Source organism: Protopterus annectens, chromosome 5.part0 (assembly GCF_019279795.1).
Source record: "Protopterus annectens isolate FY-2018-M chromosome 5.part0, PAN1.0, whole genome shotgun sequence".
Lineage (NCBI taxonomy): Eukaryota > Metazoa > Chordata > Ceratodontiformes > Protopteridae > Protopterus > Protopterus annectens.
In genome coordinates, this window is record NC_056735.1 from 706,627,728 (window position 1) to 706,653,840 (window position 26,113).

Consider the following 26,113-nt stretch of genomic DNA (forward strand, 5'->3'; position numbering starts at 1 on the left):
GTGTGACCTAATGTGGTGACATGCTTGGTTATACTGATTCTTACTGACCTCCTCATAGGTGTCCTTTTCCAATAGTGTTAGCATGATGTTAACATAGTCCACGTTGTGTACTATTACTAACCCTCCCCCCTTATCCGGTTTCATAACTCTTACCGGTAATTTCCTGAACATGGACAGTAACTCATGTTCATCCTTAGAAATATTGGACTGGTAGTTACTGTGTGCTCTGGAAGTTATTTCCCTAAATTCTAACTCACAAAGTTGTTCAAATAAGTGTAGTGAGTTATTAAGGGGTGGGTTAAAACTACTCGGGACACGTAGTGGGTCAGCTAGGAAGTTGGGGTCAGAATTACCAAAAATCATGTTGAGGTTTAACTTCCTGATAAACATTTTAAAGTCTATTAGCAAGTTTACAATATTACAAGACTGTGAAGGTACGAAAGTTAAACCTTTTGCAAACAATTCTACTAAAATGTTATCAACATGACATTCAGTATAGTTGTAAATTTTAAAGTCTGCGTCCCCATTAGTCACAACTTCAATTAAATTTAATCCCACTGTTGGTTGCTGCTCCGGGTGTTGTAACGTCTCTTCGGAGGTACTGGTCGTTTCGGTTTCCAAGTCGCCCCCCTCCCCCCTCTGTAGTTTTTTTGCTGTTGTTGCTGGCCCTCAGTGGCCCAGTCGTCGTCTTCAAAGACTTCTGGCATAATGTCAGGGTCATTTGAGCCTCCTGCTCCCATAGCATATTCTTCAACACCAACATGTTCGTCTATGTTGTGCCCTTGTCTGTTGTTACTCTGTTTACCCTGATACCCTATAGGTTGGTTTCTCCGTTTTGCATAAGTAAAGTTATTCTGCCTTAGTCGAGTATTTGTGCTAACAGGCTTAGGGAATGCCGTACCCTCTTCGTACGCTTTTAAGTCCCTATTAAGTTTTTTAATCTTTGTTGCCTTTAGTTTTGTCATCTGCTGTGCGATACTAGATAGAGTTCGGCTGAACTCGAACTCATATCTATGAAAGTCCAAGTCCCCTTTAATCTCCCTTTCAAGTGTTATTGCCTCAGCGCCAAGACTGTCAAGTTCAATCTGATAGTATTTAACCATGCATTTAAGTAAAGCTAGCCCATGGTTGTTGAACAAGCATGTAAGTTCATTGTAAAAATCAGATCCGAATTCTAATCCATTCGGATACACAAACAGTCTTAGGCCCTTAGGGACAATTTTTTCTTTAATACACTTGTTTAGGTAATTAAGTTCAAGTTGTTTCTTCTTAATCTTAAATAATTTACTGTCAAAAGTTTTCAGTTTCTCAGTGAGGGTAATGTCACTTACTGTGTTATTGTTGTCCTGGCCACAGTTGTCCATAGTTTCCATATTGAGTTCGTCATCAAGCCATTTCCTCGGGTCGAAGTTACTACTAAGAACCGTTTCAGCTGTTGTAATCCCTCCACTAGTGGGCCCACGGGCTTGCGACCGGGTTTGGTTGTTAAAGTTGACCTGAGTTTGTCTAGGACTCCTTGTTGTATTGGTGCCTGTAGTCGATCCCTGTTGAGTGGAAAAATTAGCGTTATCTACCTTCTCTGTTAAACGGTCCAAACGAGTGTTAATTAATTCTAACAGTTGCGTCAGGTTTCCCTGTGAAAGGGTTTCCCCTTCCTGTGTATTTGCCATCTCCGATACGTGTACACCACCTCTTCAGACAAACCAAAAACCAAGAAAACGAAAATTGTAACAAAACACTTCCAAGAACAAGGGTAGGTGTCACGAAGGTATCCTGAGTTAGCGGGCTTCCAGAGTGAAGCGCTGAAGTTGGACAAAGCTTCAGTAACTGAAATAGAAATCACGCTGATGCAAGTAAACTGTAGATAAAAACCGTTAGTTTTAATAAGTCCAAACCAGAAAGGTAAAAACAAAACAAGTAGTGTAAAACGCTCACAAATGCGTTTTTCGTTCAAGTCACTGCTTGAACTTCCTCAGACTTACAACAGTGTTAAAACCAAGTGTCTCTTAAATACTCTAATTAATTAGGTTAAATAATTAGTTAATTAATTAATTAAAAAAAAAAAAAAAAAAAAAAAAAAAAGCAGTTTTACAGAAACAAAGCTGAAGGACAACAATTGAATACGCTAAAACCAAGCGCTGAGAGAGTAATAAATAATAAGTAATAATCCTAAATAAACCACTCAACGGACCTAACATAAAATAAATTAATTGTCAATTGAATTTATCGCACATTTAAAGAATAAAAAATAAAAAATAAAAAATGATATATAAAATATATATATAAGAAAATATCTACTGATAAAATATTACACCAAAACCACAGGACCTGTTGTTATTCACAGTAATGAAAATGAAAATAATGACAGTAATAATTTTGTCGAATAAGTGACATGGGAGATATGGAAAACAAAGACATAAACAAACCAACATTCAGGTCCATATTATGGTATGTAATATATATACAAATCGTTCATATGTAATGTGGAGTAATCATAAATATACCTTACATATAGAGTAAGAATAAATGACATGAAAATATATGTTGTATGTATAGTGTTGTATATTAAATTACAATAAAAATTGAATATTGAATGTTGGATGTTAAAGTGTGCCGTGTCTCGACGTCTCTAAGTGTGTAAAATGGGGGTCATGATCCCTACAAAATTCTTCTCCGCTACTACTAATGAATTAAAAAATTGGAGAAGTAATAATGAATTAGGAAAATGTATATGTACATTTATATGTGTGTTTTATATTTTATATTTATATTAAAAACTGTAAAAGAACTGGGCACTATGTGTCTGTATAATACAATAAAGTGTAATAAAGTATATTAATGTGATATAAGACCTGTAGTAAATGGCCAAGTCAGGGACCCTGAGTAGAACATTCAAACTAAAAGTACCACGCTGTGGTGTACATCAACTAAGTATTAATTGTGCAAGGGAAACTACTTTATCTTAGTAAACAGTTCAATTTAAGGATGCACATAATTGAGTAATATTCATTAAGGCCAGGTAGTTTGTGTGCTGCCAAACGTAACTGCCAACATAATTCCTTCTTCTCTAACTGTAATTTCAAAAGGCTATCATTAACACAGTTGGTTTGGTCAGTCATGATTTGGTCAATAACCATAAAGTCAAATGTGTGACCTACAAAGGTGTTGCAATGTCTTGCAAGGGCGTTATCATCCTTGTTGTTATTAATTGCGTAGCCATGTTCGTATAATCTCTCCCTCAACTGCCTGTCTGTCTTCCCTATATAAAATGCGGGGCAGAGCTTGCACTGCTCCAAATAGACCACACGTTTGCTGTTACAATTGTAACGTTTCCAAACTCTGAAAATGTTGTTTCTAACTGTAAATGAATCAGAAGTATTGATGTTTGTGCATTGCCTACATGCCCCGCATTTTTGGGTACCCCCCTTCCTCATTTTGTGTCCCACATTCTTTCTTTCTAGAAGGTCCTTCATGTTGTTACCCCTCTTAAAAGTAATTTTGGGTCCAGGACCCAAAAGTGTGGATAAGTCTTTCTCTAAGGATAGACAAAACCAATATTTCCTCACCACCGTAGAAATCTCATTGGCTTCTGGGCAAAAGGTAAAAACAAACGAGTTTGTATAGTTAACTTGTTTGCTGAGTGGCCTAGCTCCTGGGGCTTCAATGTTGTTTGTTGTGTTAGGACTTTGAATAAAAGAAATGTTAGTCTCATAGTTATCAGTCCTACCCTTAATGCCCAATATGGCTTCATACACCCTATGTTTTCTTTTTGAGATGACCTCACCAAAAATGTTATCCAAAAATGTCCTAGGGTACCCTCGGTGCCGAAACATCTGATATAGGTTCCCGCATTCTTTTGTGAAATCCACTTCAAGTGTTGTCATCCTAGCTAACCTCACCAGTTGACCCTTGACCACAGATTTCTTTTGGTGGTGGGGGTGAGAGCTTGAAAAATGTAAGTATGTATTTGAAAACGTACTTTTCCTATATATTTGTGAAATGTATTGGTCCTGATAAGGTTGATAGTTATCTGAGGGGCTATTTTCCTATGAAACTTGGTGGTTTGTAGCATAAGTTTAGTTCTGTTAAGTTTAATATTAATTTTGAATTTGAAAGCCAGGGCCCAAGTTTGGAAAAGGTAACTTGAATTAATGTTTGCAGATGAGAAAAAAAGACAGAGAAAGAGAGAGAGAGAAAGATAGTTAGTTGAATGTGTCAGAGTGTCATCATCTGCTTATTGTGCTATGGATCCAGTACCAACTATTTATTGCATGCCACTAGTTGTTGTTGTTGTTTGTCTTTCGGCTTTTCCCGGTAAGGGGCTGCCACAGCGGAACTCCGGTCCGCTAATGATTGGTAGTAGATTTTTACGAAAAGCCGAGGTGCCAGCTCGATGCCCAACCTTCAATGAAGGCACACCCATTTACGCACGCATGTCTTTTGAATGCTACCCAACCATATATTAAATAGTAGTAGAGTCATATAAAAGACCCTTGTGGGACCTTTATGTTTGTGGGGGGAGAAGGTAAAGTAGAAGTATTTTCACTTCAATAATTAGTACCTGGCTGAAACGTTGCTGCTAGATGAGGTTATTGTGACATTACCAAAGTCTACATGGGTTAGTCTTTTTTGCAAGCTTATTTGACACAATTTAAAAGTTTATGAGAAGTCTAGAAAGACATCAGTAGTTAATTCCTAGGCTTTTAAATGGGTGCATATAGGGTTTAAGAAGGAGAGGAAGGCTAAAGAAGGCTATATTGACTGAGATATTATTTCAATAAGTGATTAAAAAGTTGCTTATTAAAACATTGATCAAGTGTGGAGGCAAAATTGGTATATGTAGGTAGAGACTGACTTATCATACCTACTTTGTGGATTGTTATGATGTATGATTGCTACTAAAGTATGGGAACTTACTGTTTGTATACTGACTTATTAATAAGCTTGGATATTGGCACAGTTATGGAGTACAGCAGGTCTGAGCTATTCTGAAGGAAGAAGATGTAGAGCAGAAGTGGTACATTTATGTTCCTGAATATGTTTTTTAACATGTGTCGAGACTGGTTGTAGTGTGAAATGATTCTGAATAGAGTCATTATTGCTATGATTAGACTGATATTATATAAAAGATATGGCTATTTTTACAAAGTGCATAATATTTTTCAGGCACTGTGAGAAATTTGATTGATTTGTCTGAATCTTGCGACTTCCTTGATGATTCCTATACCTTCATGATTGTTGTTCTCTTTGTTTAGCCAAATCCTCCTGCTGCCCTTCTTCTATCTTTTCAGTCATCCCTAATTATCTGTGCGTACCCCATCTGTCATTTTGATGGTGACTGGGGTTCCTTATTTACTTTTTCACCCACTGCAGCTACAAACTACAATGCACATCTTTTTTCCATTCTAACATCAGTGGGTGTCTGTCTCCCAGCTTACTCACCATATCTTGTTTTGGCTTCCATTCAAAAAATGGCATGTAAGAAACTGAACACAACATCCAACTGCCTCAATCAATCAAACCCCACAAGATGGACCTGAGGTAGTCTAGTCCTACCAGCAAGATCATTAACATTAAGTTTGACATGTTCCTAAAAGTGCTATGCCCATTCACACTGGATTTAAATCCCCCCTAAAACTGTCCTCATTCTCCATGGTTTCCCTAGCCCTGGCATGCCTTGCAGGACTGTCAGTGACCCATTGTCTATAAACAAATAGGGAGACTAATGATTTTATGCAACGATCATACCTCATCACTATAAAACTGTTCCTGACTAAGCATACCACACCACTTTTCGCCAACCCAGGCACAATTGCAATGTTATCTTTGTAGTTACAAATATTATTGCGCCAGAAGATATTTTTGTACTAATTCTGAATGCACCATAACAACTGGAGCTGAAAATATTAGATGTCATTTATATATAGCCATTTTTGAACAGCAGAGTGCAAAGTACAGTGCAGAGGTGTTTGCTCAGACTGTCTTGCAGTTATTGTAGTTAAATTATACAATACTTCTAATTATTACTTAGGGTACACATTTCTCTTCTTCTATTTCAGTATTAGAACCAGAAGAACAGCTCATTGTTTTACAGCTTCTCGTTTACTTGTTACCTCCCTGCAACTGTGACACACTCAATCGACTCCTGCAATTCCTCTCCACAGTGGCAAAACATGCAGATGATACCATGGACAAGGATGGGCAGGAGGTAGGTTCATAAGGAGATGTATCTACAAAAATGTTTGGCAAATGCAGTTACACAGTTTACTACACAAGAAAGCATTGTAGTTATCCCTCTTAAGATCACGGCTGGAAATTGTCTTCCAAATCAAGGGAACTTAAAACAAAAATGCTTTTGATAGTAAAGTTAAAAGTGAATAAAGTGCTCTGTGTGCTAGTTATCAATGCAAGACTACTGAAATTTTACTGATGCTAGAAAATGGCAACAAGTTAGATCACAAGTTCAGAGCATGTCAGAAAAGGTCATCTTGTACTTTGGGGCTATTCAGTAAGTGTGTATGTGTGTATATGTGTGTGTGTGTGTGTGTATGTATATATATATATATATTTATATATGTGTGTGTGTGTGCATGTATGTATGTATATATATATATATATATATATATATATATATATATATATATATATGCATTTTATATATATATATATATATATATATATATATATATATATATGTGTGTGTGTGTGTGTATTATATTTATATATATATATATATATATATATGTATATGGATCCACTTCAGGTGATCGACCTTTTAAATTTTTGAAGCGCTTACGGCCGAGACCATAACATCAAACATTTAAAAGTTCGAACATTTAAAAAAAAAAAAAACAAAAAACAAAATTAAATGTTTGTAGCGGGGGGGGGGGGTATGCCCCCCTGCACACCCCACATCCTCGCTACTTAAATATACCTACTTCGAGATCACACTACATTGTGGAAAATGGAAATCTTCCCATTCCACACTGTACGGGGATCTCCATTCAGACTGTTTAAACTTTTAAAAGTTCGATCATATGGTCTCAGCTATATATGCTTCAAACGTTTAAAAGTTCGATCAACTGAAGCGGACCCATATGTATAATATATACATATATATATATATATATATATGGGTCTACTTTGCTTCATTGAAAGCTCATTTCAATGAATTTCAATGCACTCTGACCTAATCGCTGAAATCTCAAATTACTGAAAACTCATTTCACCGAATGGCACTTCACTGAAGTGAAGTACTGGCACTGTGTAGAGTACTGTAAGGCAAGTAAAAGGTATATGCCCTTTTTCCCACTGTAGTGCTTTCCTGGAGTTGGATATGAAGATATCTACTTCATGTTGTGTGTTTTCCTGTGAATGATGAATGTATTACTGAATCATAGGTCATCTTAGGCATGTAAATGTATGATCTGTAAAGCAGTGTAATTCATGTTAGCATGGTACCATGTTGCCTAACAACAATATTTTGAACCTTGCTTGTCATTGCTGATATGTGCACTGAAGTTATTAGACACAGGCTTGTTATTATAGCATTACCCAGAATACACTGCAACTGTTCATTGAATGTTTTTCTGTACTTTCCACAACCACAATTGGTGCTCTGATATGGACTAATGTTGGTTTCCCAGGACTCATTTAAATGTGAAAACTGATGATCCTGTTGTTCACTAGTTTCTACTTTACTACTGATTGTTCTGCATGTTCATTGAAGAAAAGACTTACTCCACTTATGTGGTGGTTGTCCTTACTACAATAAAGAACTGTTAGATCTGCAATAATGAATCAGCCTTGACTACTCTATTTCATTTCACAAACACAAGAATGTGTTCTGATGATCATGTGATACATAGTCATTTCCGTGACCAACTGTGCCATTCCCTCGGATAGGTTTTGTAGTCTAAGTTCCATCTGTCACCTATGTTGACTTGGCCAAAGTCTTTGACACTATTCCCCACTTGGGCATAACAGATAAACTATCCCAACTTGGTGTAAATCCATATGTGATCCGATGGGTAGGTAACTGGCTCATTGATAGAACTCACTCAGTCAAAATAGGGGAAGCTATCTCATGTAGTAGACTGTAATGAGTGGCATACCCTAGGGATCAGTCATGGGGGCCCCTGTTTGGGATATACTTCTCTGAGTTGCAAGCCAAAACCAGAGGTCTATGGCTGACCAAGTTTGCAGATGACTGTAAGCTGGGTGCTGTCATCAACTCCCCTAGTGATGTAGACATACTACAATAGGGTCTCACCCAGACAAATGACTGGTGCCAGAAACACGGGCTCAAACTAAATGCCAAAAAAATGCATCATCATACCCTTTAGGGAAGAGTGACATCTGCACAAATTATCACATTAATAACAACGTCCTAAGTATGCAAACAGTTATGATGGACCTGGGCACTCAAGTTGACAGCAGTCTAACTTTTGACCACCATGTTGCCTCCATTGTATGGAGAGCTTTCTACATAGCTCACCTCATTAGTATTTTTATTTTATTTATTTTATTTAACATTTGTTGACCGGGAATGTCCGACTAGGTTCCATAGAGCCTGTTTTCAGCGGAGGCCCGGGGAGAAATGCTCCAGATGCATGTCTTTGGAATGTGGGAGGAAACCGGAGTACCCGGAGGAAACCCACGCGAACACAGGGAGAACATGCAAACTCCACACAGAAGGCACCCCAGCCGAGAATCGAACCGGAGAACCTCTTGCTGTGAGGTGACAATGTTAACCACTGCACCACTGTGCCGCCCAGGGTATTTTGTCCTGGAACAAGGAAGCCATAACTTCCTTGTATTCCTCCCTTATCAGGCCCATCATTGAGTATAATGGTTCCTTCGGCATGTACCTCATGAAGCACATGCAGCAGATGGAAAGACCACAGAGGTTCCTGTCCAGGAGAATCCAGGGCTTCAAAAATTTATCATACATGGATAAATTAAAAGCCCTGGTCTCTACTCCATCTCATACAGACTCCTCAGAGGTGATCTATGTCTGGCATACAGAACAATCTCTGACCCCACCTTGATGAAGTTGCTACATATCTGCAAGCCAAAGTCCACTTGCGTGACCCTCATGCAAAACCTTACCTTGGTCTGTAACATTAATAGGACATGCCAGAGGGACAGATCTGTCTCCCAGAGACTCCCCAATCTGTGGAATATACTCCCTCTCCATGTCAAGCAGAGTACCTCATTATTCCTCTTTAAGAGGAACCTGGATGACTGGATGGGAAATAGAAAATACACCCCCAGGATTTCACCCGTGTCCCTGCTGGACAGGGGCATCGGGTGCTGATTTGTGGGAACAAGGGCTAATTTACTGGCTAGGCTTATAAGGGCCTCAGGGGCCAGTAGCCTAGTAATGTGTTATGATCCTATGATCTGAAGTAACTATTTTATTGCTGAAGTCTGGCTGCACACAAAAATGGGCTTCCTTGCTGCTTTCACCTACTCCCTTCATCGATCCCTTTTGTAGGCTGTCTTTTTATCTGCATTTGTGTACTTCACTAATGGTATCTATGATGTTTATGACATATTCTCTCTGAAACTGTAGTGTTTCTATATTTTTCTACTTTCCACTTTATGCACCCGCTTCAAATTATGAGGCTTCACTGATCAAATTCCACGATATAAAAATCAATACAAATACACTCCTTAGGAGATAGTATGTACCCAAGAGGTGACCATATGAACTGCTCAGCATCACAAGCATATGTACAGATACTAACTGTGTTAAGCAACACAGTTTGGTAAAATATTGAACATCCATTGGGGGAGGGTAGCATGTGTTAGGTATCATGATGAGAAGTCTGACATCTTTCTGCTCCCCACTCATGCTTATAACCTTTGTAATTAATACAGATCATAATATCATCTTTACCCCAAAGTAAAATCAAACTCAGTCATAAATCACCTTCCCTAGACTTCACCAACAGAAAGTATGATAAGGTTAAGTACTATAGCTAGGGAAAAAGACTGGCATAATATACTCAGCTAGTGAAATAAATCAGCTCAGAATAGTATAATTAAGTTGTATGATGTTATTAATATTTGCTTTCATTAATATATACTGGTAAGACATTAATGTAAAGATGAATTTAGCAAAAAATGCCTTTGGTTGAATCATAAAATTAATAAAGCATACTACACTAGCTATACATTAAAACAAATGTAACCTGCAAGAGAAAACCTTAATAGAAGATTTGAGTATCTCTATCTCCTTCATGTATTTTGCCATATGACTAGAGATTACTGAGAACGCACTGTCATTTGTTTTTAAGAACAAATGATCACAGGCATTTAGTGTATGGCAATAGAACATGGTTTGGCTACCCTTGTCCTGTTACTAAGTTCACGGGGTAGAAACGAGAACTTGTATAACAAAGTATAACCATACATGTCTGGGTTACATTTCTCTTTGATTTTCATGTGAAGTTGCAGGCAATTATTTCATTAGCACATTTACTGCACAAGAAAACTAATTTTATTGGAGATGCTCCAAACAAGAGAGGGAGATAGTTTTTTTTTAAGTTTTAAAATTGGCTTTGCACCAATGTTAAAATAAAACAAAGATATTTTAAAACTGAGATTACTCAGTATTGGTAGCAGTTAAGGCATTAAAAACATAATTTTCTAATGCAATGAAAATAATGTGGCAAAACTGCAATTTGATGTACAAGAACGCTCAATACACTCTTGAAATGGCTTAACCTCAGCAAGTAAACATACAATGAACAGCCAACAAATTATACTGTTCAGCACCAAATCTTCTGATAATAATTACCAGCAAACAATATTTCACTATAAGAGCCCACTTCAGAAATTGAATATGTACAAAACTGGAAATGCTATTATGTCGTTACTGCCAACAATCCATCCAACAAGCAAAATATAAAAGTGTGGAATGGACTGCACTAAAAAGTTGGAGCTCTAGGTGGCAGAAACCTGACTTTTACCAAAACATCTATATGGAACTGTGGAAAAGGTTAATTTATAAAACAATCGCTGTAACAAAACTACCACTATTGCAATAACTTAATTAAAAAATCCCAAGTACTAAAGGTGCATCAAACAAGAACAAAAAATGAGAAAAGAATTTATACACCACCAAGCTGAAACGCTGTATTGTAATAATCTCCACAAATAACAGCGTGTTAGGTGTATGTACGTATTTCTTGAAACAAATTATAAATTCCAAGATCTTTCAGAAATATAGTGAAACAGCAAGTGTATTTAGCAATTAAGACAGCACTTACTACACAGAGTTCTCATCAGCTGTGCTAACTTACTTTCACTCTTAAGTTGTAATCTTGGTTAGTAGTTCCCTTAAAAACTTCAGGATTGATGCCAAGTTAGCAAACGCTTTCAAACTGTAAACCGAAGCCCTTTTTCATTAGTCCAAGTCTCATTAAAACCACAAAAAAATGTTATTTCACAGTTTAAAACAATGCTTACTTCCACAGGGCTCTCATCAGCTATGCTGATGTGCTCTCAGTTCACAATAATAAGTTCTGAATAATCATTTTCGTTAAAAGCTTTAAAATAAATCCCAAACTAAAAAGCTCGCTCTGGTGAGCTTATTTAGTAAGACACACACGAAAAAGGGATGTTTCAAGAAATACGTACATACGCCTAACACGCTGTTATTTGTGGAGATTATTACGATACAGCGTTTCAGCTTGGTGGTGCATAAATTCTTTTCTCACTATTGCAATAATGGTTGAATGTTAAAGTGCATATGCTCCTGCCACTGCAGTCATCTCCCTATGCTTTCCTTGAGACAACAATTCCACATTAATAGAAGACAATCAGTTCACAATGTCTCTGCATTCTCTGGTAATTTAGCTTGTACAGCTTCCACAGTTTTGCTGCATTGCTTTGTACTACTCATGAAAACAGGTTCTTGCAGTAAATCCAATAACACATTTTCAAGTATACCTCAGCTGGAAAATGTCATAATAAATACACCATTCTTTTCAGTTTTCTGAATAGCAACAGCCATATAATTTCCAGCACTCCATTCATCTCTGCCTAGAGTCTTCCCTCTATCCACCTGCTCAGAAATACCACCCCACATTAAGGGTTGCTTATATTTTATTTCATGTATACAGTTGTATAATCCAATTTTGATGAAATCAGCAATTTCACACATAACTAAGAATAATATGAATACAATATATGTATATGTATATATATATATATATATATATATATTATGACAGAATTGAAAGCATACATATATACAAATCATGTGGATACCTTTATACATATAATCCATTTCCTCTCACCATTCATTTTTAAGCATTTTCCTTTCATGCTTCTTCATCCCTTCTCCCAGAGACATGTATTAATAACATTTATTCAGCGTACTGGCTAAATTTCCCCTTGTCAGTATGAAAGCCACCTCAGGTCTTAATTGAAAACACAAGCCTTTACAAGCCTAAGCCCATAGGATTACACTGGTATCATGCCACCTGACCTTAGTTCACAGTGCCTCTGTCGAGTAGAGCCACTGGACTGATCCCCAGGGTGAATTTTCTGTTTCCCATCCACTCATCAAGATTTCTCTTGAAGAGGGCTAGTGAGGTGCTCTGTTTCATGTGTATCAGAAGTCTATTCCATAGCATGAGCAGTCTCTGTGTTATGAACCTGGCTGTCCAGCATGTTCTGCTGATTGTGATAATGAGGTTGAGGTCTCTGGAGCCTGTAGTGTGGAGGGATTGGGATTTCTTTAGATGTAGCATTTCTAACACAGCTGGGTCAGACATGCCTTTGTAAGTCAAGTAGAGATCACCTCTAAGTACATGATATGAAACAGAAAATAGTTGGAGATTTTGAGTCTGTCCATATAGGACAATGACCTCTTTCTTCTTGTATGCAAAACCCTTAGTAATGAGATGTGCCACATAGAAGGACTTTCTGACCACAGTGGCAAAGTGGTGGTCAAAAGAGAGTTTGCTGTTAACCTGTGTTCCCAGATCTCTCATAATGCCTTCTGTGTTCAGTGGACTACAATCGATGTGGTAATTCATGGGAACTGGGTTTTTCCCAAAGCGGATGACGACACATCTTTTGGCATTGAGCTTAATGCCATGGTTCTGACACCAGTCATTGGTCTCAGTGAGACCTTTCTGTAGGATGTCAACATCACTTGGGAAGTTAATAATAGCTCCCAACTTGCAATCGTCTGTGAACTTTGTCAGCCAGAGTCCCTTCCTGTTGGCCTGGACTTCAGAGAAGTAGATACCAAACAGGAGAGGACCAAGGACCGAACCCTGTGGTATTCCATTCATGACTGGTCGGCAGTCTGACTTGGAGTCAGCTACTTTCATACTGTGGGTTCTATCTGTGAGCCAGTTTGCAACCCACCTGGTGATATAGGGGTTGATGCCTAGCTTAGTGAGTTTTTCTATAATTCCTGAGTGGGGAATGGTATCAAAGGCTTTGGCCAGATCAAGGTAGGCTGTATGAACCACCTTGCCTTCATTCACAGCTCTGGTGACTGACTCAAAAAAGTTGACCAAGTTGAGCAGGCATGAGCTACTCTTCACAAAACCAAACCATGTGGGATCCAGAGTTTGGAGATTCCCTATAGCCTTGTTTATTAGGCCTATGATGATGCATTCCATAGCTTTGCATATCAGACTCATCAGGCTAATGGGGCGATAGTTCCCAGGGTCTGTAGCTGCTACTCCCTTGAGAAGAGGGATGGCTGTAGCAGTGCACCATTCACTAGGGACAAAGCCAGAGGTGAGGCTGTGATTAAACAGGGCACACAGGTGAGGTGCCAGTTCACTCTGTAGTTCATGTAGAACACAGCCAGGGATATTGTTAGATCCCATAGAAGCTGTCTTCTTGGCCTTGGACAGTGCTGTTTTAACCTGTGCAGCAGTAGTACTGGGTGCCTTGTAATCTACTAGTATTGTGATTGATCCTTTTATGGGGGGAGTGGGGTAAAGTTGGCACTGAATCTGTCAGCCAGTATATTGGCAATATCTGTTGGCTCATACAGTAGCTCAGAGCAAATCTGGGTATTGCCATGGAGATTCTTTACATATCTATAGACGGCCTTGTGGTTGTTTTTACTATCTGCTGCAATTCTGTTTTCATAGCTATCTTTGGAGGATTTCATGAGGGATCTCAACTTTTTGTCGAGGGTGATAAAGGAGTTTTTCCAGTCTTGGGTCTTCCCTTTATTCCACAGCAGTTTTCTCCTTCTGTTGTAGAGTTTGTTTATGGCAGGGGACCACCAGATTGGCTTCCTTTTTTTGGAGGAGAGTGTCTTGATTCTATTGGGTATGGTAAAAGCTATGTATTTGTGTATGTGTTTGTACAGTGCATTGGTGTATGATTCGGCAGTCATGCAACTATTCTCCATTGGCATTGGTGCCATGAAGTTAGCCACCTCTGTTTTTAGGAGCCCATATTTAGCTTTGGAGACATTTTTCATGGTGGTTACCTTTGCAGGGAGGGGATGAGGATTTCCAGGGTGATTACTCTGTGGTCGGATCTAAACAGGGAGGAGTTGATTATGGGGGAAGAGCAATGGTTGACCATGTTAGTAATGACCAGGTCAAGGATGTTGCTTCCTCTAGTAGGGGTAAGAACAAGGTGGTCCAGGGCATTTGAATTAATGAATTCCATAAATGTTGGGCAAATGTATTGGTACATGAGTTGTTTTCCCAGTTAATGGAGGGGTAGTTGAAGTCACCCAGTATGAGAGCATTAGTTTGTACCCTAATATTCTCCACGGTGCTTAGAACGTGGAGTGTGAGTCTTGAGACATGGATGGGGACCTATAGCAGGCTACAACCTGAATCACAGTCTTACCCAGTGTTAGCTGCACCTGAAGTATCTTTGATGCGCTATGTTGGGCCACCAGTCTGGAGGTGTGCACATCCTTTATGAATATGGAAGCACTACCTCCTTTGGAGCTTCAATCCAAGTTTTGGGACCGAAAGGTGTGGAATGAGTTATAGCCTGGTAGTGCAGGGGTGCTTTCTGCTGCCTTGAACCAGGTCTCTGTTACAGTACAAATGTCAATGTTCTCTATTTTAAGGAGTGTTTCGAGTGAGTGCATTTTGAGATTTAGACTTCTAGCATTGAGCAGCATGACCCTCAGATTGCATTTGTTTGTAGCTGTTACAGTGGTAATTTGGTGTTACACCTATATATATGTATACATATATATATATATATATATATATATATATATATATATATATATATATATAGATATAATATATGTGTGTGTGTGTGTGTGTGTGTATAGGGTTCCCATTCAGAAGCCTGAAACATCATAAGCCTGAAAATCAAAATCCTGAAACCAAAAGCCTGAAAATTCAGAATCCTGAAAACTCAAAATCCTGAAAGCCCAAAATCCTGAAAGACCAAAATCCTGAACCTCAAAATCCTGAAAACACAAATAATGCTAATATGTCACTATAAAGACACTAATATCTACCAACTGACCCTGACCCTAACCCTAACCCTAAGGTCCGTCACTATCACACTCTCACCTGACCCGCGCCCTAACCCTAACTCACTTAAACCGCCCCTAACCCCAATATTTGTAACTATTGCATACATGCCTAACCTGCGCCCTAACCCTAACTCACTTAAACCGCCCCTAACCCTAAAATAAAACCAACCGCACACTTACCTGACCCCAACGCATGACCTAACACCACAGGGCTAACAATAGCAAAGCCACAATGACATCAGTATGTCTATTTTGTGTTTTCAGGATTTTGAGTTTCAGGATTTTGGTCTTTCAGGATTTTGGTCTTTCAGGATTTTGAGTTTTCAGGATTCTGAATTTTCAGGCTTTTGGTTTCAGGATTTTGATTTTCAGGCTTATGATGTTTCAGGCTTCTGAATGGGAACCGTGTATAGATATATATATATATATATATATATATATATATATATATATATATATATATATATATATATATATAAATATTTATACACACACACACACACACACACACACACATATATATATATATATATATATATATATATATATATATATATATATATATATGTATAAAGCTATGTGTATGCCTAGACAGGCTGTCTTCCATATTTGAAGTGGTGCAATTTGTTAATATGTTAATATACTGACATGTGGTGGACAAAGCTCATCTCATGAGACTTCATGAAGCTTGTCACCCAGTAAAAATAAACAGTAGTTAACTTCCTTGTAATAAACATGCCATTTTCTAATGATGGATATAGTCTGCTATTTCATTAGTAATATCTTAGCTAAAAAGTGCATTTGTTGGATTGTTCTGGCTTTCGTTTAAGAAATAACCTGTGTGAATATTTTATGCAAAATTATACTAAAGACATTAAGGTTTTTTAGGAGAATGTTAGTATATTATGTTCCCTCCCTGTGTATTGGAATGCTATAGAAATTATGAAGCAGTCAGTTTTATCTGTTAAAATGTTTGTTTTAAAGAACACACTGAGTGCGCTATTTGAGCATTGGTCTTGCTTATTCGTCTTCCTTGTAAATAAATTAAGGTGAATAAATTAATACACTTCACGGATGCATGTAGGTATGTTTGGTTTGTGGCTTGGTGTCTTTTATTGGGATTCGGTGTTTGAGGTTTTGGATTCATGGAGATAGGATTTGGGTACATATCCTGATACTGTCAAATTCATCAGCCCCATAACACTCAAGACTTTGTTCTGAACTCACAGTAATAAAGAGACAACCTGCAGTCATGCTGACAGAGTTAGCTATCAACAAATGTTCTTGAATACCAAGTTACACACGTAGTACATACTATTCAAAGTGAATTCTGATTAACTCGATTTTGTTATGAAGCTTATGGTAATAAATGTTTGCTTACAAAGTATAACAGTTTTACCCTTTTTCCATAATAATAGTCAATACACTTGTATCGCAAATGTTATTTTTTCTTTCTGAGACTAAATATAAATGTAAATATAAATAATATATTCCTAGATTACTGGCAATAAAATGACATCCCTCAACCTAGCAACAATCTTTGGACCTAATCTATTGCATAAACAGAAAAGCACAGACAAGGAGTTCATGGTTCAAAGCTCTGCCCGTGCTGAAGAGAGCACCTCTATCATTGCTGTAGTGAAGATGATGATTGAACAGTGTGAAGCAACATTCATGGTAAGTGCATTTGCTCCTCAAGTTATAGTTGCTAATATTGTACTGATATTTTAAAATTTGCAAGACTGTATCCTAAAATGACAGCTTTTATGGCCTGAAGGCCTAATGTATGGCGAGCAGAGTACAGCATATGCAATATAATTTTAAAACTATTCAGAACTATGCTGCTTTAACTGTTACATTAAATTTGGGAAAGATTTGCTTCACAATATTATATACACTGCAAAATCATCCATACTAAAGAACCAAGGAGAAAAGAAAGGCAGTGAAGTTATTATAGAGAAGGACATTAAGCACCAGGTCAGTAACTGTCCAAGAAGTTATAGACTATAGGCTTCACACTGGAAAAATAATTCTGAGTATTACTATTATAACTATGTGTTGCATAACACGTTTAATCTATTCCTATCATGAAAACAGTAATTCACTCATGAACAGACACAATGCTTTCATCAGCAGTTTAAAATTAACAAGCAATGAATTTAATTTTAAAGTCACCATGGTTTGACTATTATTATATTATGGACTGCATGAATCTCAAAAAACAAGTTGAATGATAGCCATGTGTAAGTGCAAACAAATTAGAAATTTGAGGTGTGGTTTCTAATTTAATCTTATAAAACTACATTCTCAAACACTACAGAAGAAATCTATAAAAGTGTCACTTGGGACCCACCGGCACTTTTCTTACTTCATTAAAATTTAAGAAATTCCAGATCCCAACAGAGGAAAAACAATGGAAATAGAAGAGTTTGGAATGAGATTATTGAATTCTTTTAGCCAACTCAATTATTTCAAAGGACTGCATTTTGTGAAAAAGTTGTTTAATTGTGGATCATGCTCAAAATCACTCTACACTGTTTAAACTTTTTGCACTGCTTAGTGTATCAGTGTTTATTCTTCTTCATATATCTCTAAGTAAAGAGCCGTAGGTGTACTGCAAGGACATCTTTGGGCACCCGTTTTGAAGTTTTACATTTGATGTCATGGACTACTTATGTACACAAAATTTGGGGGATTTTTTCTGTAAATAAGTCTAATAGGAAGATGAAAATATTCATTCTAAATTACTTATTAATCTCTGTTGTTAAAGTTCAGAACACCCGTGTACTCAGCCCTGTTAGGTGTTCTACAACTTTAATTGCAATCATTGAAAGTGTGGCGATATAAGTGCAAATATCGGAATATATATTAAACTCCAAGATTATGGTATTCAGAGTATCCCCCTTCTGTGAGGTACAGGGATGTAAGACTTAATATACATACATATAAAATGAACAAGCACAGGAATCTGTCTAGTTCCAACCTTACCACTATGAGTGTTCAGGAAAAAAATAAAAAACAAAAAAAATAGTGGTCTTAAAACTTCAATGATCAGCTCAGTCACAATATTTTCCAAAAATTATGAAATCCAGATAGTGTTCCAAACCAAAGCTTGTTGTGTCTTTCGGCTTTTCCTGGTTAGGGGTCACAACAGCGGAACTCCGGCCCGCTAATGATTGGTAGTTGATTTTTACGTGCCAAGTTACCAACCCTGATGCACCACCTTCAACAAAGGTACGCCCATTCATGCATGTCTCCATGCAGAAGACTCTCTAGCTGAGAATCGAACCGGACAGCATCTTACTGTGAGGCGACAACGCTACCGCAGCACCACCACCGCGGGTAGTGTTCCAAACCAAAGCAACAGGCCATTATTTGTCAGAGACAAGTGATCCTCAGTAACAAAAAAAATCTGAAATATTTTAACAATGTTAAACATTTCAGTTTTTGTATACTTAAAAGTAAGTGTGGAAAATGTATGTATTGTTTAATTTTAAACCAGCCTATTCAAGGCAAACAGTATAAACAGGGCCGTAAAAGTGCATTTTAGAACAACAAGTACCCACCCCCACACACTACTGCTGATTAGATCAAACTAAATCCTGGTTAAGGAAAACACTACCTATTTTCAACCAACATTCCAAAATCATTATTTTGGAATGTACGTTTCAAATAGATAGGTAGTGCTAATTCTTGTCCTGATACCTTCAACTTATCCTTCCATAACTTTGTCACAAACCCCTCCGACATTCATATTTTCTTCTGATACCTTCAACTTATCCTTCCGTAACTCTGTCACAAACCACTCCTACATTCATATTTTTCTTTTATTACAACCACAGTTTTACTGTATTATTATTACTTATTTTACAACCCAAGTAATGTGGTATGGGTCTATCACAATGGATCGAATAGTAAAAAGAATGAACGGCTGTAAGAATGAAAATGCAATTCATAGAAATCTGTTTTCTGAGATCATGGTACAGTGAAAATTGGAAAATATGCCCTTTCCTCACTGTAGTGTGATCTCGGAGTTGATATATATATATATTTAGTGGGGGGAGTGGTGGGCACAGCCCCCCACAAAGCGGATTTCTATGAATGCTATTTTCGCTCTTACAGCCGTTCAATCTATCCTTTGTACTATTCGATCTGTTGTCATAGACCCATGTGGTATAGCTTTTCTTTGAATCACTGCATCATGCAGTTCTCATCATAGTGAAAAGTTCCAAGGAAGCACACATGGCTAGTTAGTATCAAGAGTATAACTGAACTGCTGCATTTGCATGCAGCTTTTGATAGTAAGACTGATATAATGCCACAGACTGGAACACTATTACTTCTGTATCACTACACCAGTCTCTGAATCTCTATTGCAAACAGGACTGAATAGTGTGTTATGCATTTCTGAGTACTATCAATGGTGACACAAGTAACTTTTCCAGTACTTAAGGCAGTTGCACAAATTTCTTTATTTTCGGTACTTATTTTGATCTTATTTTTGTAGACTTCTTTCTTTTTCTTGCTGCTTAAACAGTTTATGTTGCTTGTTTGCATTTGATTTCTTATCATTTTCAGTGTCTCCCCTCATGTTAATGAATTATAAAACGTACACCTTTCTTGTTCCATCATTGGTACAGTGCACACTATTGTTTCATTTTTGTTGTTCTCAGTACTTATTATATATGTAGACCAATTTATAAAGAATGTGTGGATTTCCAGCACTGACTGGTACTGAAGTACCCATATCTATCACAATATCTGTTACCAGGAATTTCCAGAGAAAGAGTACACACTAGCTATATCACATACACTGACCTACAGAATATTCAGTTTCTTTCTTAGTATTGTACTTCTATATGTGGACGAGCATATCTGAGCTCCCCACGCACCACTTGGGAAAACACAACACTATATGGCCTATGTTACTTCATCTGCTTGCCAGAAGTACTTTAGATTCCATGCATGAAGTAAGGAAGGCCCCACTGGTATATGCAGACAGTTTCTTGTCAATAGGAAGGGCTATTATTCCATAAGTTATTAGGTATTGTAGAACACACATGGACAGATAACAAATGAATCTCCACAGAACCCTGGCAGTGTCCATGTTTCCCACATCTGTCATACAGGTCATCTATATCACCACTTCCTGAAAAGAGAAATTCCACCAGCCCACTTAGTTGGTAAGTGCAAGCAGGGCGGTAAGTAGATGTGTGTATAATATATATATATATATATATATATATATATATATATATATATATATATACATATGTATATATATATATATATATATATATGTATATATATATATATATATATATATATGTATATATATATATATATATATATATATATATATATATATATATATATATATATAGGCTTGGTTTGTTTCATTGAATCTCATTTTACTGAATTTCATTTCGACCGGACCGCACCGCTGAAAACTCAAATTACTGAAAGCTCATTTCACTGAATCACATTTCACTGAACTGAAATTAGTATATATGGCACTGTGTAGAGTACTGTAAGGCAAGTAAAAGGTATATGCCTTTTCCCTACTGTAGTGAGATCCTGGAGTTAGTATAAATAGTTTGGAGGCTGTGGAGGATAGGGGTGCGTGGTGGGCATAGCCCCCCATTTTGTTTGTTTATATTGTATTTTACAAAAACTTCAAAACAATACATTTTAAGCAATAGACATGCATAGTTACAACACCATTGACTAACTCTCTCCAGAAAACAATATGTATTCAAAATAACAGGGGGGCTACACCCCCCACAGTCCCTCTAACTATATATACTAACTCCAGGATCACACTACAGTGGGAAAAAGGGCATCTACCTTTTACTTGCCTTACAGTACTCTACAGAGTGCCATATAAACTAACTGCAGTTCAGTGAAATAAGATTCGGTGAAATGATTTTTCAGTTATTTGTGTTTTCAGTGATGTGGTTGGGGTGAAATGCAATTCAGTGAAATGAGATTCAACGAATCAAAGTAGACCCATATATATATATATATATATATATATATATATATATATATATATATATATATATGTATATATATATATATATATATATATATATATATATATATATATATATATATATATAGGATACTATTAAAAAGATGGCACAGCATTGCATGCCTATGAACTATTCGAACTACAGATGTTCGAATAGTTCATGTGTGTGCCAGCCACATAATCAAATGCAATATTTGCGAATGCTCTGTGCATTTGCAAATATAACGTTCGATGATGTACAGGGATCGTGGTATAGTGTGATAAAGGGAATACATCCCTTTCCTCACTGTAATGCGATGCTGGATTTGGAATATATAGTTAGAGGGGGTGTGGGGGCACAGCCCCCCACAGGGGGTGCAGGAGGGCTTGCCCCCCTGCATACATGGGACGTTAGGTTTCCTAGTTTGGGAGTTACGTGAAAGGTGGGATTGCTGTTAAGTGCCAAAAATGTTGTGTTCGACATTTTTAGCAATAACAGCCGTTTTTCGACATTAGGGCTGTTAGGTGATGTGTACTTTTGGCAAATCACTTCGCTCATAAGTACCATAGCACCATTTTTCTTTTAACTTTTGAGATTGTAATAGTAACTATATATATATATATATATATATATATATATATATATATATATATATAGAGAGAGAGATATAAACAGATGACGCCTGACACCTTGGTCAAAGGAGTCTGTACGGAACCCGCACTGCACCATTAAACACTAGTATAATAACACCTTCATTCAAACCAGAAACATCATAGAGTGTGTGTGTGTTTGTGTACATGTGTGATCACCCTGCTCCCTAGATATGTCTGGGACAGCTGTGAAATACACCCCTGACATTGCTTGTTAGATGTTTAGAGCATGCTGAACACACATCCCTTTAGGGGACCTCAGGACCCCCTACAAAACAAATGCCACTGTCATACCCAGTACACCAAAATCACCAATGACAGTGAGGCCTAAAGACAGTGAAAAGCAGATGGGCCACACACCCCTTCCCATATGGGAATGTGCAGCATTCATGGCAGCAGAGGTAAAGCAGTTCTGTCTTGTTCAAGTTTATGCAAACCATGAGAAGCATGGCCTGACAGCCCAGTATCGTAAAGAACAAGCATGATGCATAAATTGTTAGTTAAGGTTATGCTGAGTGGTGCATGGCTAATCAGACATCTCTATATACACCACACAGGGAGCCACAGTCATCATCATTTACAAGACTGCCAATTTTAACAGTGACATATGGCTAAGAACTCAACCAAGGTGGGACAGCACATCACCAGAGACGGAGAAGAAAGTCTTGTGAAAGTGGTAATCTGTGTCATAGAAAATGTCCTCTAGTGACAGGCAGGGTGTGGCATTACATAACTGTCACCCAGGGTCACTGTAGTGGCTTGTTGTAGTGGGACTGCAAACCCTTAGTGACAGGGATGTTGAGTTACTGTGGTATCAGGACATGTATGGGCTCAGCTGGCAAGGTGTCCATTAACTGGTGGCTGGCAGTCATCATGGCTAAGATGTGGTTGTTGGAGTTGGCTACCCCTTGACTCCCAGGAACAGATTATATAAACTAACTGATCAGTATATATGCCTGCCCCTAGCCATGGACAACAACGATGGACATGGTGGCAGTTGCTGTCCTCCACACAGAGCAGGATATGTAAGACATGTGTCCCACCATAGTGATCATAGCTTGATATCCTCACTGGACCCCATGGCCTCACCAAGGTGTTAATAATAATAGCTGACATACTTACTAAAGCCAGGTACCTCACAAATCATTTCCATGAATGCAAGGATAGCAGCAAACTCTGCCCCATTGATACCCACACACATCTGTTGAATTAACCCTAATGCTATCCACCTATCAAAGACCATCTGTAACACGTGATGATGATGGATCCCCTGCCATGCCTCTGTTTGGTAGGTATACTCACATCAGATGCAGACCACTTCTCTGCTGCTGCAACTTTAAGGAGCACAGTGTTGGTACTCTTAGTCAATAGGGAACCCCCAACAAAAATAGTAAGTGTACATGCTAGGTACTCTGTATCACATGTGTGAATGAGGTCATACCTTCACTCTGAGCAGTGTGTGAAGGAATACCCAAGAAGTCATCTGAGTGTGATCTGATCTGTGTCTTTGGATTATTATCAGACCCTGCATAAGTGTTGATATCATCCTGTTATTCTGACCAAGCTTGCACAGATGCTCCTGCAGTACTGATGCAGCTTGTAAATTTGGAACAGCAGACAGAACAGAGTGAATTTGAATGTCCATGCTGCAAGGAAAGCCCGGTGTTACATATGTAAACAGTGGTAAGACTATGGAGTTATAGTACAGATACATACGCTTGCTGCCATTCCTGTGTGCCTGCAAATTGACATGCTTATAAAAAAAACATATGCAATTGTATGTTTGGTCTGCCAATGCAGAGTGCACAACTTTATGTAGATATTTAATTGAACTAAACCGGTGCATCTCCCACTTGGACACATGAGGGTTGACCACTGCTTTAACCTGTGTCCTTCTTTCCAGGTATGGCACTTGAGTCTATGTTTATCTCTATGCAGGGAAACTAAGAGCTTCTCTTCTTCTCTTAGGTGTGCAGTGGGACATGGCCCACTGCCAAGTGGCTGACCTCTCTGCTGTTATACAGCATGTATATTTTGCAGGTCCACCAGCTTATACTGGTGGCATACCACCAACAGTGCTATATTGTGCCATTTTACTTGCCACCAATATGGATGTTGTGGATCACTGTCTTCCAGATATTGCCCTGAAGAGGCTGGTGACCACTCCCTTCCCTATCAAGCAACACATATGAGTCCTGAGTTCCTGTAACAGGATATCATTCTAAGATCAAATGAAGTTATTCAATCTCTGCCATCTACCATGTCTGGCGGACATGTTGAAACATTCGTGAACAAGAGACACAGCTGTAGGATGGTGTTTGTTTAGGACAATAGGTTAAAATGTACAAATGGTAGGTTGCTATAGGTATACACAACAGTTTAGGTTTGGTTTGGACAAGGAGAGAAACATGGTAGGTGTTGCAGATATTCTATACTATAGACAATGTGATTCTTTAGTGATAGAGCAGACCAGTGATGGAGACAAGTATGTCCAACTTTACAGCTGGGGTGAACGCAGCACTGAAGCCCATAGGAATATAAATGTGAAGGGTGATTTTAGTGATAACATAAGTGGGGGGCATCATGTAGTAACAGGTGAAAGTGGGCTGCTATTGCATGATGTTATGTTTATACATAAGGGGACTCATGACAGGTGTCCCCATATCATAAGTTCATAGCTCACATGTTAAAGGCACAGAGAGAGAGTATAAGCAGTTCTGACAGTGAGTTGTCTTCCCTCATTAACAAATATTACTTGAATTGCCTATGCTATTGTATAATTGGTATTCCTTAGTGCCAGTTATCAGTCAACAAAGTGCCCATATTTCACCCTATTCCTCAGCCAGGTGTCCCCCCATCAAATAATGCCACAACCCACCCATTGTACATTTTTCATGCCTTCCCATCACTGTTTTTCCATCCAGCAAAGTAGCTAGCTGTTCTGGTGACTGGATCATACCCGAAATCTTGCATGCCCATCTAAAATCTCTTCCATCGTGAGAGCAGAAAAAATGCAATAGTAACACTCATTTCTTATTGCTCATAATGCAATAAAGAGCAATCAGGAAATTCTGATCAGACAATCTAGCACTTAGCACCTGAAACAACTGTCCACCTTGCCCCATGCTTATGACTCTAGAGTGCCGATCCTCTATCGGTCTCTGTTCAGCTCCTGTCTGCACCACTTAGTGTGTGCACAACCACCCCTTTTTGTCTGTACTGTTTTTATGTTTGTTTGTGCATCTTATTGATTAACTTTTCCCACATTTCTACGTTTCCCTATCACTCTTCCTTATGTATATATATATATATATATATATATATATATATATATATGTATATATATAGATATATATATATATGAGCACTGCCTATCCCCACCAACAAAATGTGCCCTGCCTTCATCCGTCTGCTTTTCCTTTATACTTCCCTTCCATGCATATCTCTGCTTGCTGTATTCCCCATATACTGCCCTATACTCCCATTTCTTTGCTTTTCATAGAAACACTAAGTGTACAGGTGACTGGACACCTGACATCAAGTGTTTACAATATGTTACAGATTGGTACTATGTAGAGCTTGCCAAGAGCCTTCTTCTCCAGAAGTGAACTCACGCTGACATGTTTGCAGGCATATGCTATTCCCTATATTCACACTGTACTGTTTGTACTATCCTACATTTGATGGCTGCTTGTAGCTTTTTCACTTTCTTTGATTTTAACATTGAAGCATAATTAGCTAATAAGCCACTCAGATTATGACCCTTGGTGTATCTATCCCTGTCTACTTTTCACTGCAGTGTATCACTGTTAAGCAGCACAAGGCTTGTTCAGGCACACACTGCAACTGTATGAATCTCAGCCAATTGTGATCACACTATCAGGCTATCCAGAAATTATGTGCTGTTTCTGTGTTATTATTTTATTCATTTATAACCCATTTTT

At 38.0% G+C, this 26,113-nt stretch overlaps 1 protein-coding gene across 2 annotated transcripts in view; it reads left to right on the top strand.

The window, feature by feature from the left end:
- The window catches only part of ARHGAP6 (Rho GTPase activating protein 6), a 1,747,989-nt gene that overhangs the window by 1,583,702 nt on the left and 138,174 nt on the right, over positions 1-26,113 (top strand). For both annotated transcript variants that reach the window (XM_044072553.1, XM_044072552.1), the window contains exons 8-9: positions 6,060-6,208; positions 17,003-17,182. In XM_044072553.1, the coding sequence (XP_043928488.1) occupies positions 6,060-6,208; positions 17,003-17,182 (329 nt within the window). The remainder of the gene's footprint in view (positions 1-6,059; positions 6,209-17,002; positions 17,183-26,113) is intronic.